General features: G+C 42.4%; 4 protein-coding genes across 4 annotated transcripts; all 4 read left to right on the top strand.

Moving 5' to 3' along the window:
* Positions 1–2,196: 2,196 nt before the first annotated feature.
* LOC134040063 (protocadherin gamma-A11-like) lies at positions 2,197–4,780 on the top strand. Its single transcript, XM_062486287.1, has one exon. The coding sequence runs from the start codon at positions 2,333–2,335 to the stop codon at positions 4,778–4,780; it is 2,448 nt and encodes an 815-aa protein (XP_062342271.1). The 5' UTR covers positions 2,197–2,332.
* Positions 4,781–5,725: 945 nt separating this feature from the next.
* LOC134039497 (protocadherin beta-16-like) lies at positions 5,726–8,216 on the top strand. Its single transcript, XM_062485395.1, has one exon. It carries the CDS (start codon positions 5,765–5,767, stop codon positions 8,213–8,215), a length of 2,451 nt encoding a protein of 816 aa, XP_062341379.1. The 5' UTR covers positions 5,726–5,764; the 3' UTR covers position 8,216.
* Positions 8,217–9,170: 954 nt separating this feature from the next.
* Positions 9,171–11,656, top strand: LOC134040062 (protocadherin beta-16-like). Its single transcript, XM_062486286.1, has one exon. It carries the CDS (start codon positions 9,191–9,193, stop codon positions 11,654–11,656), a length of 2,466 nt encoding a protein of 821 aa, XP_062342270.1. The 5' UTR covers positions 9,171–9,190.
* Positions 11,657–12,323: 667 nt separating this feature from the next.
* On the top strand, positions 12,324–15,687 carry LOC134040061 (protocadherin gamma-A4-like). The gene is made up of 2 exons (XM_062486285.1): positions 12,324–14,852; positions 15,682–15,687. Exons 1-2 carry the CDS (start codon positions 12,441–12,443, stop codon positions 15,685–15,687), a joined length of 2,418 nt encoding a protein of 805 aa, XP_062342269.1. The 5' UTR covers positions 12,324–12,440.
* Positions 15,688–15,753: the final 66 nt, after the last annotated feature.

Raw genomic sequence — 15,753 nt, 5'->3', positions numbered from 1 at the left:
GTAATCTCCTTCACAAGTTCCCACGTCACATCACAGGGATTCCCGACCGATTGACAGGGGTACATATGGACACAGAGAACCTGGATGTGGGTGATTGGTGGATTTCCGAGCCGAGGATCAAGTAACTCGGCAACCCTGACGTTGTTTCATGTTGTCAAACACCTTCATCACTTTGTGGTGTTGTACAACACAGCATAATGTCTGGAGATGAGTTTAGTGAGGTTAGTTTGCATAGATTCATCGTGATGGATACATGCTGGCTGATATCTGACCAATCAGAAGGGGCATGTGGGTGATATCAGCGCTGCTATTGGACAGTTCCCCTCGTGAACATGACGGCTCCCCTTCAGGTGTAAATCAGTATTGTCAGATCACTAAGTGGCCGTTTGCATGTTGTAAGCAGATGAAACAGATACTATATAGATATATATAGATAGATATGTTTTTCATTACTTTCAGGCATTTATCACTTATCCCAGAGTATTTTCTCTGTTGAAATATATGTAGATTCAACATACTCTTGAATACAAACACATGCTCTCAATCAGACAAACAGCAGCACCTACACACAGATACAAACATTCATACTTATAAGTCATGGAATAAACAAGCAGGAGTCACATTTTATATCCTGTTGAAGTTAAATTGAACTAACCTTCTAGTTATACGTAAATGCTGTAGTGTTAAGCTCTGAAATACCTTTTACTTTATGCTCCTTATGATTTTGTAAGAATTGCTAAATGAATTCTGTACCTTGTGTTAAACTTTGAAATGATCAAGCCAACACTGTAACGTGAATCTGACTCATATATTCACCGTCCATATCTATTCCTTACCCATTTGAAAATATAAAAATAAAAAAAATAATAAAAAAATATATAAAACGCTCAAAAAAGAGAGAACATTTCTACAAAAAAAATTATACTGAAAAAAATATGAAAAGTTGATGTACTCTGCTTGTGTGTAGTGAATGTCTCCCTGGAAAGTGAGTGCCTGGCTGGCACTTATAAGGCTTGGACATCACCTAGGGTCCTACAGATCTGTTGACAACCTTTTTGTACACCTGCTCATCAGTGTAACGGTGATAATAGTGATTCTTCATTTTTTATCATTTAATGAATCTGGTTATGTGTTTTGTTTATAAATCACAAAATAAAGTTTTCTTTCTTAAATATCTGAACATTGGTTTTATTTTTTCTGGATTTAAAATATGGACGCTCACATGTGAGTTCACACACAGAAGGAAGGACTGAAATGCATCTTAACCATCCAGTGGGTTCCTGGAGGGATCTACAAGAAAGAGAGAGAGAGAGAGAGGGGGGGGGGGATGGAGAGAGAGAGAGAGAGGGGGGGGGGAGGGAGGGAGGGAGGGAGGGGGGGAGGGAGGGAGGGGGACAGAGGAAGCAAAATATACAGAGAAAGAGGTATTGGGACAAACTTGATTTCTGTGTGGTTTAACAGAGAAGATATAGAAGCCTTTCGCTGTCTGTGCCTCGTAAACAGGCCCTATTTAGCTGCCCGGAGATGTGCCTGAATGATTCCTCTCTGCTGCTTTTCTCTGCTGGCCGAGCGAGAGGGTTTTCTAAGGCTCGAGCGAACTGAGCTGCTGTTTCTGCTCTCTCCCCGAGGCAGGTCTGGCTGTACACCCAACCATGCTGTCTGGGGGCCGCATCATTCACAGACTGCTTCACTTGCATGGACCGAGCTGGGAGAAAATAACGCTAATGCGTTGCCGAGCATAAGTGGGGAACTCGCGCGTGCTCGTACAAACAAACACACACACAGACACACACACGCATACAGGCATTCATACATGTATCCATGGGGTTTGTCAAAATGTGTAGTTATAGGTTAGTCGAAGGGAGATACTGAAAATGTCCTTCGCTTTAGCGGTTAAGCAGGCGATGGTCGCTGTCCACGGTGCTGAACCGGTATGCGCTACGAAAGATAGTCTAAGCATCCTGTTTGCGTACGATAAAACTTAGAACATGTATACAAGTGCTCAAAATACGAATGTATCTGACAAATACTCTGCAGCGCGGCCACCTTATGTTCATATGTGATTTAAAGCTTCTGTCATGTTGTCTTCCAAAGCCTCACGGTGTCGCTATTCACTAAACGGTGGACTCAGTTTGAGAACACTCCCATTCTTTCCCATATCATTATGTCATTAGAGCTGTAGAAGAGACATCTAAAGTCGTCGCATTGCAAAGACTAGAGCTGAAGAGCTTATAAATTGTTCGTTTACATTTTTACAAACGTTGAGCGCTTTCCTTGCAGGAAAACTGCTCGCTAACAGAATTCGTTTTTTGATTCTATTTTGAAAATTAAGATGTCGAAGGTGCGCTCATCCTGCGGATTAAAATGGCGAATCGAGTTGTGTCTGTTTTTGCTCAAAATTATGCAGACCGTCGCAACAGACATTCACTATTCTGTCCCTGAAGAGACTAAAACAAAACAAGTTATCGGAAGCTTAAGTAAGGACCTCGATTTGGAATTTCGACGACTGAATATTCGCAAGGCCCGTGTTGACTTCCAGGGCGAAAAACGCTATTGTGGAATAGACTTGGACACTGGGAATCTCATTGTTCTTGAGCGCATCGACCGGGAGGTGCTTTGTGAGGCTACGACTCCTTGTCTCTTACACTTTGAGTTTATTCTCGAGAATCCACTGGAGCTGCACAATATTGCCGTGGAGATACTCGACGTTAATGACAACGCACCTGTGTTCCCCAAAGATTTGATCAAATTGGAAATAAGTGAATCAGCAACAACAGGAAGCCGATATAAAATAGCATCTGCCCGTGATGTAGATGTCGGAGTTAATTCCGTTCAGAGTTACTTACTCGATCAAAATGACTATTTTGTTTTAGATGGTAAGACTAGTAAAGAGAGATATGTGGAAATCGTTTTGAAAAACAGTCTGGACCGGGAGATAAAAGGGGAACATTCCATGATATTAACGGCAATTGACGGAGGTAATCCTCTTCGCTCAGGTAGTGTAACAATACATATTAACGTCATAGATATAAATGATAACAGTCCAGTATTCTCACAAGCTCTCTACAAAGTAAACGTGTTTGAAAATACACCGCAAGGTACCTCCTTACTGAAAGTCAGCGCAACTGATAAAGACGAGGGCGCAAATGGTGTGATAACGTACTATATCAACCATGTGTCCGATAACACTAAACGTTTATTCCAAATTGATCAAAATAGCGGGGAAATGACTGTAATAGGAGAACTTGACCATGAAAAGTCTTCTTCTTACGAGGTGGAGATACAGGCAGAGGATGGCGGGGGACAGGCAGGTCACTGCAAAGTGCTGGTAGAGATTTCGGACATCAATGACAATGCCCCTACTATAACTGTTAAATCAGTTAACAATCCAATCCCCGAGAACGTTCCACCCGGCACTGAAATAGCCATAATCAACGTAAAAGATCAGGACTATGGTGAAAACAGTAGAGTGAAGTGTGTCGTTTCAGAATCTCTACCGTTTAAACTTCAGTCTTCTATCAAAAACTATTTTACGTTAGTCAGTAGCGGCCCACTTGACAGGGAGCGCGTGTCTGAGTATAATGTCACCATAACGGCATCAGATGAAGGATCACCATCCTTATCCTCGAGCGCTCTGTTGAGGTTTCAAATATCTGATATTAATGACAACCATCCTGTGTTTGAAGAACAATCCTACAGCGCCTATGTGAGTGAAAATAACAAGCCTGGCTCCTCCATATGTTCTGTTACTGCCAGAGACCCAGACTGGAGACAGAACGGCACAGTGGTCTATTCTATAGTGCCCAGTGAGGTCAACGGTGTCCCCGTGTCTTCATATGTATCCATTAACGGAGACACGGGGGTGATCCATGCCGTGAGAGCATTTGATTATGAACAGTTTAGGAGCTTCAAGGTCCAGGTTGTAGCCAGGGACAACGGTTCTCCTCCACTCAGCAGTAACGTGACTGTGAGCGTCTTCGTAGCAGATGAGAATGACAACTCTCCCCAGATATTATATCCTGCTCCAGCAGGGAACTCCTTGATGACTGAGATGGTCCCCAAAGCTGCTCTGGCAGGGTCCCTGGTTTCCAAGGTGATAGCTGTGGATGCTGACTCTGGCCAGAACGCCTGGCTTTCGTACCAGATTGTGAAATCCACCGATCCAGGACTTTTCACTATCGGTCTCCACAGTGGAGAGATCAGGGCCCAGCGGGACATTTCTGATTCTGACGGTATGAAGCAGAACCTTGTGATATCTGTGAAAGATAACGGACAGCCCTCTATGTCTACAACCTGTGCTGTTTACCTCCTGATATCAGATAACCTGGCTGAGGTTCCAGAGCTGAAAGACATGTCTTACGAGGGGAAGGATTCTAAACTCACTTCCTACTTGATCATCGCTCTGGTGTCCGTATCCACCTTTTTCCTAACTTTCATCATTCTCATCCTGGCCGTGAGGTTTTGCCGCAGGAGGAAACCTAGACTGTTGTTTGATGGAGCTGTGGCCATTCCCAGTGCGTATTTCCCTCCTAACTATGCAGAAGTGGATGGAACAGGAACGCTGCGGAGTTCTTACAATTATGACGCTTACCAGACAACGGGCTCACGCACCAGTGACTTCAAGTTTGTCAGATCTTACAACGACAACACGCTGCCTGCTGAAATGACACTAAAAAAGAGTCCAGATCATTTTCTGGAAGGAAGTATCACCACACTGAACACAGCAGGAGAATCTATCGAGGTAGGATCACGTCGTGGAGATGTTGTCTGTGTTAAATAAAATTTGCAGATTCAGCTGCATTTTCTGATAACTTCATAACAACCAGCTAAAAGTAATAATTGTATTTCATTGGTGAAATCCATATTGAATGGAGAATGTATTCTATTTCAAAATGATATATTGATTTACCTTTTTTTGTAAGAACAAGAGGTTTTAGCGTGTCTTAATTTGAACATGGTGGTCTAAAGTACTGTAGGTCTTGACTTTCTTTTTGAAAAAAAGTAAACCTATTATTCATTTATTATTTATTTTCATTGTCACACAGAGAAGATATATAAAACCTTACTTCATGATTGTATCTTCTGAATACTTTTGTATACCGCTGTGCAACTTCCGAAACGTGCAGTTTTCAGCACCACAACAACCGGACAGCTAAGGTGTGGTTCTGTCAGTCTGTTCAAAGTAGCCTAACTTGGCACTGTGATCCTTTTGAAGCTGTAATGGACTGCGTGTCTGTCACTTTAAGTGTCTTTCACACATTTTTTATGAATGATCTTGATAATTATCTTAATGATAGGCATGTTTCATGTGTTATAATAGTTATTACAATAGTTAACACAATCGAGTTGCAATTCGGAGTTGATAAAGTAATAATTAAGAAACATTACTCAACATGAAAGCATAGACCTACGTTTGCATCCATAATAAATAAAACATTACACCTTAGAGTCGTTGATCTCAGTTAAATAGAAGGCTTTGCACCATTTTCACCTTGGTAGACTTAACAGTGATTATTGTGGAGGTGATTGGGGTATGGTGCACTGTAATGCAGTTTTAGTAAAGTACACAGAGTGTCGCTATCTACCAGCAAGTGATGTTTCACGTTTCTCTCCACCCACTTATGGGCGCAGACTTCGTGTACGTCGTGATTAGGAACAGTAGTGTTTTTGTCAATTAGACGACGAGGTGGATTGTGTATTTTTTTCCCTGGATAAACCTGTGTAGGAGCAATACCTAGAGGAATTGTCTACATCTTTCTCGAGAATGGAATACCTGGGTCTCTCTGTCTCTGCACCGATGTTTTGGCTGGCTTTGTTTCCTCTGCTCTTGCGCAGCAGCTATGGAGATGTGACCTATTCTATTCCTGAGGAGATGAAACGCGGGTCGGTGATAGGAAATATAGCCAAGGATCTGGGACTTGATGCTAAAGGACTATTATCACGGAAATCTCGCTTGGATGTTGATCGTAAAAGCAAACGGTATTGTGATATCAATCTGAACACGGGTGAATTGATTGTCGCTGAAATTATCGACAGAGAGAAGCTTTGCGGCAGGAGACTTTCATGCACTTTAAAATATGAAATGATCTTGGAGAACCCGTTAGAATCACATAACATCGTTTTACAAATACAAGATGTCAATGATAATGATCCGAAATTTGGGGAGGACGATGTGAAATTTGAGATCAGAGAGTCAGCAGTCAAAGGCGCACGCTTTCCTGTTAATGAAGCAATTGACGCAGATGTAGGCCTGAATGCCGTCCAAGACTACAAATTACAAAGGAATGATCACTTTAGTTTAGCTGTTCACAGTAATCCTGGAGGTGGGAAACAGAGTGAACTAGTTTTAGAGAAAGAATTAGATCGTGAACAACAGCAAGAATTGACGTTACTACTTACTGCTGTTGATGGAGGGAATCCGCAAAGATCCGGTACTGTTGTTATACACGTCACCGTGCTTGATGCTAACGATAATAAACCAATCTTTAGTCAGAATACCTATCAGGTGAATCTGTATGAGAACTCCCCTATAGGTTCTGTTGCTACTATTGTGTCTGCTACTGACGCAGATGAAGGGCCAAACGGGGAAGTGACGTATGCATTTGGTCCCATAACAGACGATGTGAATACATTATTTTCTGTAAATCCCAAAACGGGTGAAGTAATCGTAATCGGTGAGATTGATTTTGAAAAAGAGTCAATTTATGAATTCAGCATCCGAGCTAAAGACAACTCAGGACTCAGCTCATCTGCTAACGTTAAAGTTGATATTTTAGATGTTAACGATAATGCCCCATTTATATCTCTAAAATCCCTGACCAATCCCATCCCTGAGAATGTGTTACCAGGCACAGAAGTGGGCATCATTAATGTACAGGACGAAGACTCTGGTGTTAATAAACAGGTCCGCTGCTCCATCCAGCAGAATGTTCCTTTTAAACTAAACCCCTCCATTAAAAACTACTATTCCTTAGTAACTACCAGTGAATTAGACCGTGAGCTGATATCAGATTACAACATAACTATCACTGCTACTGACGAGGGGTCTCCACCTTTATCCTCCTCAAAGACTATTCATTTATCTGTCTCTGACGTCAATGACAACCCTCCTGTGTTTGAAGAACAATCCTACAGCGCCTATGTGAGTGAAAATAACAAGCCTGGCTCCTCCATATGTTCTGTTACTGCCAGAGACCCAGACTGGAGACAGAACGGCACAGTGGTCTATTCTCTAGTGCCCAGTGAGGTCAACGGTGTCCCTGTGTCTTCATATGTATCCATTAACGGAGACACGGGGGTGATCCATGCCGTGAGAGCATTTGATTATGAACAGTTTAGGAGCTTCAAGGTCCAGGTTGTAGCCAGAGACAACGGTTCTCCTCCACTCAGCAGTAACGTGACTGTGAGTGTCTTCGTAGCAGATGAGAATGACAACTCTCCCCAGATATTATACCCTGCTCCAGCAGGGAACTCCTTGATGACTGAGATGGTGCCCAAAGCTGCTCTGGCAGGGTCCCTGGTTTCCAAGGTGATAGCAGTGGATGCTGACTCTGGCCAGAACGCCTGGCTTTCCTATCAGATTGTGAAATCCACCGATCCGGGACTTTTCACTATCGGTCTCCACAGTGGAGAGATCAGGGCCCAGCGGGACATTTCTGATTCTGACGGTATGAAGCAGAACCTTGTGATATCTGTGAAAGATAACGGACAGCCCTCTATGTCTACAACCTGTGCTGTTTACCTACTGATATCAGATAACCTGGCTGAGGTTCCAGAGCTGAAAGACATGTCTTACGAGGGGAAGGATTCTAAACTGACTTCCTACTTGATCATCGCTCTGGTGTCCGTCTCCACCTTTTTCCTGACTTTCATCATTCTCATCCTGGCCGTGAGGTTTTGCCGCAGGAGGAAACCTAGACTGTTGTTTGATGGAGCTGTGGCCATTCCCAGCACGTATTTCCCTCCTAACTATGCAGAGGTGGATGGAACAGGAACGCTGCGGAGTTCTTACAATTATGACGCTTACCTGACAACGGGCTCACGCACCAGTGACTTCAAGTTTGTCAGATCTTACAACGACAACACTCTGCCAGCTGAAATGACACTAAAAAAGAGTCCAGATCATTTTCTGGAAGGAAGTATCACCACACTGAACACAGCAGGAGAATCTAACGAGGTAAGAACCCTTCATGGAGATCCTGTCTGTGGTGAATAAAATGAGCAGAGATTCAGCTGCACATTTTGTCTATCTTCATAACAATCAGCTAAAAGTAATAGTTTTTCTATGTATTTGGAGGACTGCATATTGAATAGATTGAGGACAGTTTTTTAAACGTCAACATGATACATTTATTTAGTTTTTATAACTTTTCATGTAAGAACAAGAGGTTTCAGCAGGTCTGAATTTCAACTTAGTGGTCTACACGAATAGAGGCATGGATTTTTTGTGTGGGAAAAAAAAGTCAACTTATCCAATATTTTTTTCGTTTTCATTGTCATGCAGATAGGCTTTATCAAACCTACTTCATGGTTTTTGTACCGAATGCTTTTGTATGTCACTGTGCCACTTGCATTGTCGTCAGGGAAACGTTTGTCGTTTTCAGCACCACAACAACCGGACAGCTACCGTATGTCTCTATTAGTGTATTCAAACGAACTTGGCACTGTGGTTGTTTTGAAATTAAGCTAGAATTAATAGCATGTCTGTTTTTGTTGTCCTAAAGTCTCATGAAGTCTTAATTATCTTAATGATAGGCATGTTTCGTGTGTAATACTAGTTGATTATTTATCGACCACAACCGAGTTGCAATTTAGAGTTGGTAAATATGTATAATTGACCTAAAACACATACTTACTGGACATTAAAGCATAGATGTAAATGTGCATCCATAATCAACATAACGTTAGACCTCAAAGTCGTTGATCTCAGTTAAATTGTATTTACGCCACTTTCATATTGGTAGCCTTGCCAACGAGTCTCTGAGTGCGGTATGCATACTGTTTTCTGCAGTTTTAGTAAAGTACACAGAGTGTCGCTATCTACCAGCAAGTGATGTTTCACGTTTCTCTCCACCCACTTATGGGCGCAGACTTCGTGTACGTCGTGATACAGAACAGTCGTGTTTTTGTCATTTATAAGTCGAGGTAGAGTGGGTATTTTTGCTTGGATAAAACTGTATTAGAGCATCACATGCAGGAATTGACTACATCTTTCTGGAGAATGGAATACCTGGGCCTCTCTGTCTATGCACGGATGTTTTGGCTGGCTTTGTTTCCTCTGCTCTTGCGCAGCAGCTATGGAGATGTGACCTATTCTATTCCCGAGGAGATGAAACGCGGGTCGGTATTAGGAAATATAGCCAAGGATCTCGGACTTGATGCTAAAGGACTGTTGTCTCGGAAAGCACGCTTGGATGTTGATGGTAGAAGCAAACTTTATTGTGATATTAATCTTAACACCGGTGAACTGATTGTCGCTGAAACAATCGACAGAGAGAAGCTTTGCGGCACGAGGCTTTCATGCTCACTAAAATATGAAATGATCTTAGAAAACCCGTTGGAATCACATAACATCGTTTTACAAATACAAGATGTCAATGATAATGCTCCACAGTTTAGCGAAGACTTTGTGAAATTTGAGATTCAAGAATCAGCAGACAAAGGCGCTCGCTTTCCTTTAAATCAGGCACATGACGCAGACATAGGCCTACATGCTGTCCAAAGCTACATATTACAAAGGAACGATCACTTTAGTTTGGCAGTTCATAGTATTACTGGAGGAGAAAAACAGAGTGAACTGGTTTTAGAGAAAGAATTAGACCGTGAGGTAGAACAGGAGGTGACGTTACTGCTTACTGCTGTTGACGGAGGGACTCCGCAGAGATCCGGTACTGTAGTTATACACGTCACTGTGCTTGATGCTAATGACAATAAACCTGTCTTCAGTCAGAATATCTATGAAGTTAATCTGCCTGAAAACTCCCCCATAGGTTCTGTTTTAATTACTGTGTCTGCTACTGACGCAGATGAGGGGGCAAACGGGGAAGTGACATACGGATTTGGTCCAATTTCCGAAGATGCAAAGAAATTATTTTCCCTCAATCCCAAAACAGGTGAAGTAATCATAATTGCAGAGATTGATTCTGAAACAGAGTCATTTTATGAATTCAGTATCCAAGCTAAAGATAACTCAGGCCTAAGTTCTTTATCTAAAATTAAGGTTGAAATAACAGATGTAAATGATAATGCCCCTGTTATCTCTCTAAAATCTTTGACCAATCCCATTCCTGAGAATGTGTTACCAGGCACAGAGGTGGGCATCATTAATGTACAGGATAAAGACTCTGGTGTCAATAAACAGGTCCGCTGCTCCATCCAGCAGAATGTTCCTTTCAAACTAAACCCCTCCATTAAAAACTACTATTCCTTAGTAACTACCAGTGAATTAGACCGTGAGCTGATATCAGATTATAACATAACTATCACTGCTACTGACGAGGGGTCTCCACCTTTATCCTCCTCAAAGACTATTCATTTATCTGTCTCTGACGTCAATGACAACCCTCCTGTGTTTGAAGAACAATCCTACAGCACCTATGTAAGTGAAAATAACAAGCCTGGCTCCTCCATATGTTCTGTTACTGCCAGAGACCCAGACTGGAGACAGAACGGCACAGTGGTCTATTCTCTAGTGCCCAGTGAGGTCAACGGTGTCCCTGTGTCTTCATATGTATCCATTAACGGAGACACGGGGGTGATCCATGCCGTGAGAGCATTTGATTATGAACAGTTTAGGAGCTTCAAGGTCCAAGTTGTAGCCAGAGACAACGGTTCTCCTCCACTCAGCAGTAACGTGACTGTGAGCGTCTTCGTAGCAGATGAGAATGACAACTCTCCTCAGATATTATACCCTGCTCCAGCAGGGAACTCCTTGATGACTGAGATGGTGCCCAAAGCTGCTCTGGCAGGGTCCCTGGTTTCCAAGGTGATAGCTGTGGATGCTGACTCTGGCCAGAACGCCTGGCTTTCCTATCAGATCGTTAAATCCACCGATCCGGGACTTTTCACTATCGGTCTCCACAGTGGAGAGATCAGGGTCCAGCGGGACATTTCTGATTCTGACGGTATGAAGCAGAACCTTGTGATATCTGTGAAAGATAACGGACAGCCCTCTATGTCTACAACCTGTGCTGTTTACCTACTGATATCAGATAACCTGGCTGAGGTTCCAGAGCTGAAAGACATGTCTTACGAGGGGAAGGATTCTAAACTAACTTCCTACTTGATCATCGCTCTGGTGTCCGTCTCCACCTTTTTCCTGACTTTCATCATTCTCATCCTGGCCGTGAGGTTTTGCCGCAGGAGGAAACCTAGACTGTTGTTTGATGGAGCTGTGGCCATTCCCAGCGCGTATTTCCCTCCTAACTATGCAGAGGTGGATGGAACAGGAACGCTGCGGAGTTCTTACAATTATGACGCTTACCTGACAACGGGCTCACGCACCAGTGACTTCAAGTTTGTCAGATCTTACAACGACAACACGCTGCCAGCTGAAATGACACTAAAAAAGAGTCCAGATCATTTTCTGGAAGGAAGTATCACCACACTGAACACAACAGGAGAATCTAACGAGGTAAGAACTGCATTTCCCGTGTGAGAAAAAATTATCATTTTCGTTTTCAGTGTCATGCAGATAGGCTATGTAAAACAGTACTTAATATTCTTCCATACCGAATACTTTTTTCTGTCGCTGTCTCTCATGCCTTCTGTTACTTTAATCACGGAAACGTGCCTGTGTCAGCACCACAGCAAACGGACAGCTCCCTTGTGTTGCTGTCAGCTTTAACATGGCGCTGTGCTTGTCTTGAATAGCGGCTTTACTGAACAGCGTATCTCTTGTTTGCAGAATCTTTCACACATTATTCATGAAAAGTCTTACTAATAATCTTCATAATAGGCTTGTTTCGTTTGTAATACTAGTTACTAATCCATTGACAACAACCGCGTTGCAATAACGAGTTGGTAAATCTTTATATTTTGCTTGATATGCTGTATTAAACATTAATTGACATGAAAGTCCAGATCTAAATTTGCATCCATAATAAACATAACGTTAGACTTAAAAGTCGTTGACGTCAGATAAATTGAAGGCTTTGCACAGCTTTCATCTTGGTAGACTAACAACTGAACACAGTCAGTGAGTGTGGTATGGTTCACACTGTTTTCTGCAGTTTTAGTAAAGTACACAGAGTGTCGCTATCTACCAGCAAGTGATGTTTCACGTTTCTCTCCACCCACTTATGGGCGCAGACTTCGTGTACGTCGCGATAAAGAACAGTGGTGTTTTTGTGATTTAGACGTCGAGATAGAGTGTAAGTTTTTGCCTGGATAAATCTGTGTAGGACGGTTATATTCAGGAATTGTGTACATATTTCTGGAGAATGGAATACCTGGGCCTCTCTGTCTCTTCACCGATGTTTTGGCTGGCTTTGTTTCCTCTGCTCTTGCGCAGCAGCTATGGAGATGTGACCTATTCTATTCCTGAGGAGATGAAACGCGGATCCGTAATAGGAAATATAGCCAAGGATCTGGGACTTGATGCTAAAGGACTATTGTCTCGGAAAGCTCGCTTGGATGTTGATCGTAAAAGCAAACGGTATTGTGATATTAATCTGAACACGGGGGAATTGAGTGTCGCTGAAATGATCGACAGAGAGAAGCTTTGCGGCAGGAGACTTTCATGCACTTTAAAATATGAAATGATCTTGGAGAACCCGTTAGAATCACATAACATCGTTTTGCAAATACAAGATGTCAATGATAATGATCCGAAATTTGGGGAAGACTTTGTGAAATTTGAGATCAGAGAGTCAGCAGACAAAGGCGCTCGCTTTCCTGTTAATGAAGCAATTGACGCAGATGTAGGCCTGAATGCCGTCCAAAACTACAAATTACAAAGGAATGATCACTTTAGTTTAGCTGTTCACAGTAATCCTGGAGGTGGGAAACAGAGTGAACTAGTTTTAGAGAAAGAATTAGATCGTGAACAACAGCAAGAATTGACGTTACTACTTACTGCTGTTGATGGAGGGAATCCGCAAAGATCCGGTACTGTTGTTATACACGTCACCGTGCTTGATGCTAACGATAATAAACCAATATTTACTCAGAATACCTATCAGGTGAATCTGTATGAGAACTCCCCTATAGGTTCTGTTGCTACTATTGTGTCTGCTACTGACGCAGATGAAGGGCCAAACGGGGAAGTGACGTATGCATTTGGTCCCATAACAGACGACGTGAATACATTATTTTCTGTAAATCCCAAAACGGGTGAAGTAATCGTAATCGGTGAGATTGATTTTGAAAAAGAGTCATTTTATGAATTCAGCATCCGAGCTAAAGACAATTCAGGACTCAGCTCATCTGCTAACGTTAAAGTTGATATTTTAGATGTTAACGATAATGCTCCATTTATTTCTCTCAAATCCCTGACCAATCCCATCCCTGAGAATGTGTTACCAGGCACAGAAGTTGGCATCATTAATGTACAGGACGAAGACTATGGTGTCAATAAACAGGTCCGCTGCTCCATCCAGCAGAATGTTCCTTTCAAACTAAACCCCTCCATTAAAAACTACTATTCCTTAGTAACTACCAGTGAATTAGACCGTGAGCTGATATCAGATTATAACATAACTATAACTGCTACTGACGAGGGGTCTCCACCTTTATCCTCCTCAAAGACGATTCATTTATCTGTCTCTGACGTCAATGACAACCCTCCTGTGTTTGAAGAACAATCCTACAGCGCCTATGTGAGTGAAAATAACAAGCCTGGCTCCTCCATATGTTCTGTTACTGCCAGAGACCCAGACTGGAGACAGAACGGCACAGTGGTCTATTCTCTAGTGCCCAGTGAGGTCAACGGTGTCCCTGTGTCTTCATATGTATCCATTAACGGAGACACAGGGGTGATCCATGCCGTGAGAGCATTTGATTATGAACAGTTTAGGAGCTTCAAGGTCCAGGTTGTAGCCAGGGACAACGGTTCTCCTCCACTCAGCAGTAATGTGACTGTGAGCGTCTTTGTAGCAGATGAGAATGACAACTCTCCCCAGATATTATACCCTGCTCTAGCAGGGAACTCCTTGATGACTGAGATGGTCCCCAAAGCTGCTCTGGCAGGGTCCCTGGTTTCCAAGGTGATAGCTGTGGATGCTGACTCTGGCCAGAACGCCTGGCTTTCCTATCAGATTGTGAAATCCACCGATCCGGGACTTTTCACTATCGGTCTCCACAGTGGAGAGATCAGGGCCCAGCGGGACATTTCTGATTCTGACGGTATGAAGCAGAACCTTGTGATATCTGTGAAAGATAATGGACAGCCCTCTATGTCAACAACCTGTGCTGTTTACCTCCTGATATCAGATAACCTGGCTGAGGTTCCAGAGCTGAAAGACATGTCTTACGAAGGGAAGGATTCTAAACTAACTTCCTACTTGATCATCGCTCTGGTGTCCGTCTCCACCTTTTTCCTGACTTTCATCATTCTCATCCTGGCCGTGAGGTTTTGCCGCAGGAGGAAACCTAGACTGTTGTTTGATGGAGCTGTGGCCATTCCCAGCGCGTATTTCCCTCCTAACTATGCAGAGGTGGATGGAACAGGAACGCTGCGGAGTTCTTACAATTATGACGCTTACCTGACAACGGGCTCACGCACCAGTGACTTCAAGTTTGTCAGATCTTACAACGACAACACGCTGCCAGCTGAAATGACACTAAAAAAGAGTCCAGATCATTTTCTGGAAGGAAGTATCACTACACTGAACACAGCAGGGGAATCTAACGAGGTAAGAACCCTTCATGGAGATCCTGTCTGTGGTGATTAAAATGAACATAAATGCAGCTGCATATTTTGTATACCTCATAACAATCAGCTAAAAGTTATAGAAAAACTATCTATTTGGCGGACTGCATATTGAATAGATTGAGGACAGTTTTTTACACGTCAACATGATACATTTAACTTTTTATAACATTCCATGTAAGAACAAGAGGTTTTAGCTTGTCTGAATTTCAACTTGGTGGTCTACACGAATAGAGGCATGGATTTTTTGTATGGGAAAACAATTTCAACTTATACAATATTTTTTTCGTTTTCGTTGTCATGCAGATAGGATTTATCAAACCTACTTCATGGTTTTTGTACCGAATGCTTTTGTATGCCACTGTGCCACTTGCGTTGTCTTTACATTCGTCAAGGAAACGTTTGCCGTTTTCAGCACCACAACAACCGGACAGCTACCGTATGTTTGTATCAGTGTATTCAAACGAACTTGGCACTGTGCTTGTCTTGAAATGAAGCTAGAATGAATAGCATGTCTGTTATTGTTGTCTTAAAGTCTTAATTATCTTAATGATAGGCATGTTTCGTGTGTTATACTACTTGATTATTTATCGCCCACAACCGAGTTGTAATTTAGAGTTGGTAAATTTGTATAATTGAACTAAAATACATACTTACTGGACATTAAAGCATAGATGTAAATGTGCATCCATAATAAACATAACGTTAGACCTCAGAGTCATTGATCTCAGTTAAATTGTATTTACGCCACTTTCATCTTGGTAGCCTTGCCAACGAGTCTCTGAGTGTGGTATGCATACTGTTTTCTGCAGTTTTAGTGAAGTACACAGAGTGTCGCTATCTACCAGCAAGTGATGTTTCACGTTTCTCTCCACCTACTTATG

Source organism: Osmerus eperlanus, chromosome 19 (genome assembly GCF_963692335.1).
Source record: "Osmerus eperlanus chromosome 19, fOsmEpe2.1, whole genome shotgun sequence".
NCBI classification, from domain to species: Eukaryota; Metazoa; Chordata; class Actinopteri; order Osmeriformes; family Osmeridae; genus Osmerus; species Osmerus eperlanus.
The sequence above is the reverse complement of the archived record's forward strand: the minus strand, read 5'-3'. Positions and strand labels throughout refer to the sequence as shown.

Bases quoted from the DNA above. Each gene is read 5' to 3' on its own strand.
- LOC134040062 (XM_062486286.1), top strand. From the start codon at position 9,191: ATGCAGGAATTGACTACATCTTTCTGGAGAATGGAATACCTGGGCCTC.
- LOC134039497 (XM_062485395.1), top strand. From the start codon at position 5,765: ATGGAATACCTGGGTCTCTCTGTCTCTGCACCGATGTTTTGGCTGGCT.
- LOC134040063 (XM_062486287.1), top strand. From the start codon at position 2,333: ATGTCGAAGGTGCGCTCATCCTGCGGATTAAAATGGCGAATCGAGTTG.
- LOC134040061 (XM_062486285.1), top strand. From the start codon at position 12,441: ATGGAATACCTGGGCCTCTCTGTCTCTTCACCGATGTTTTGGCTGGCT.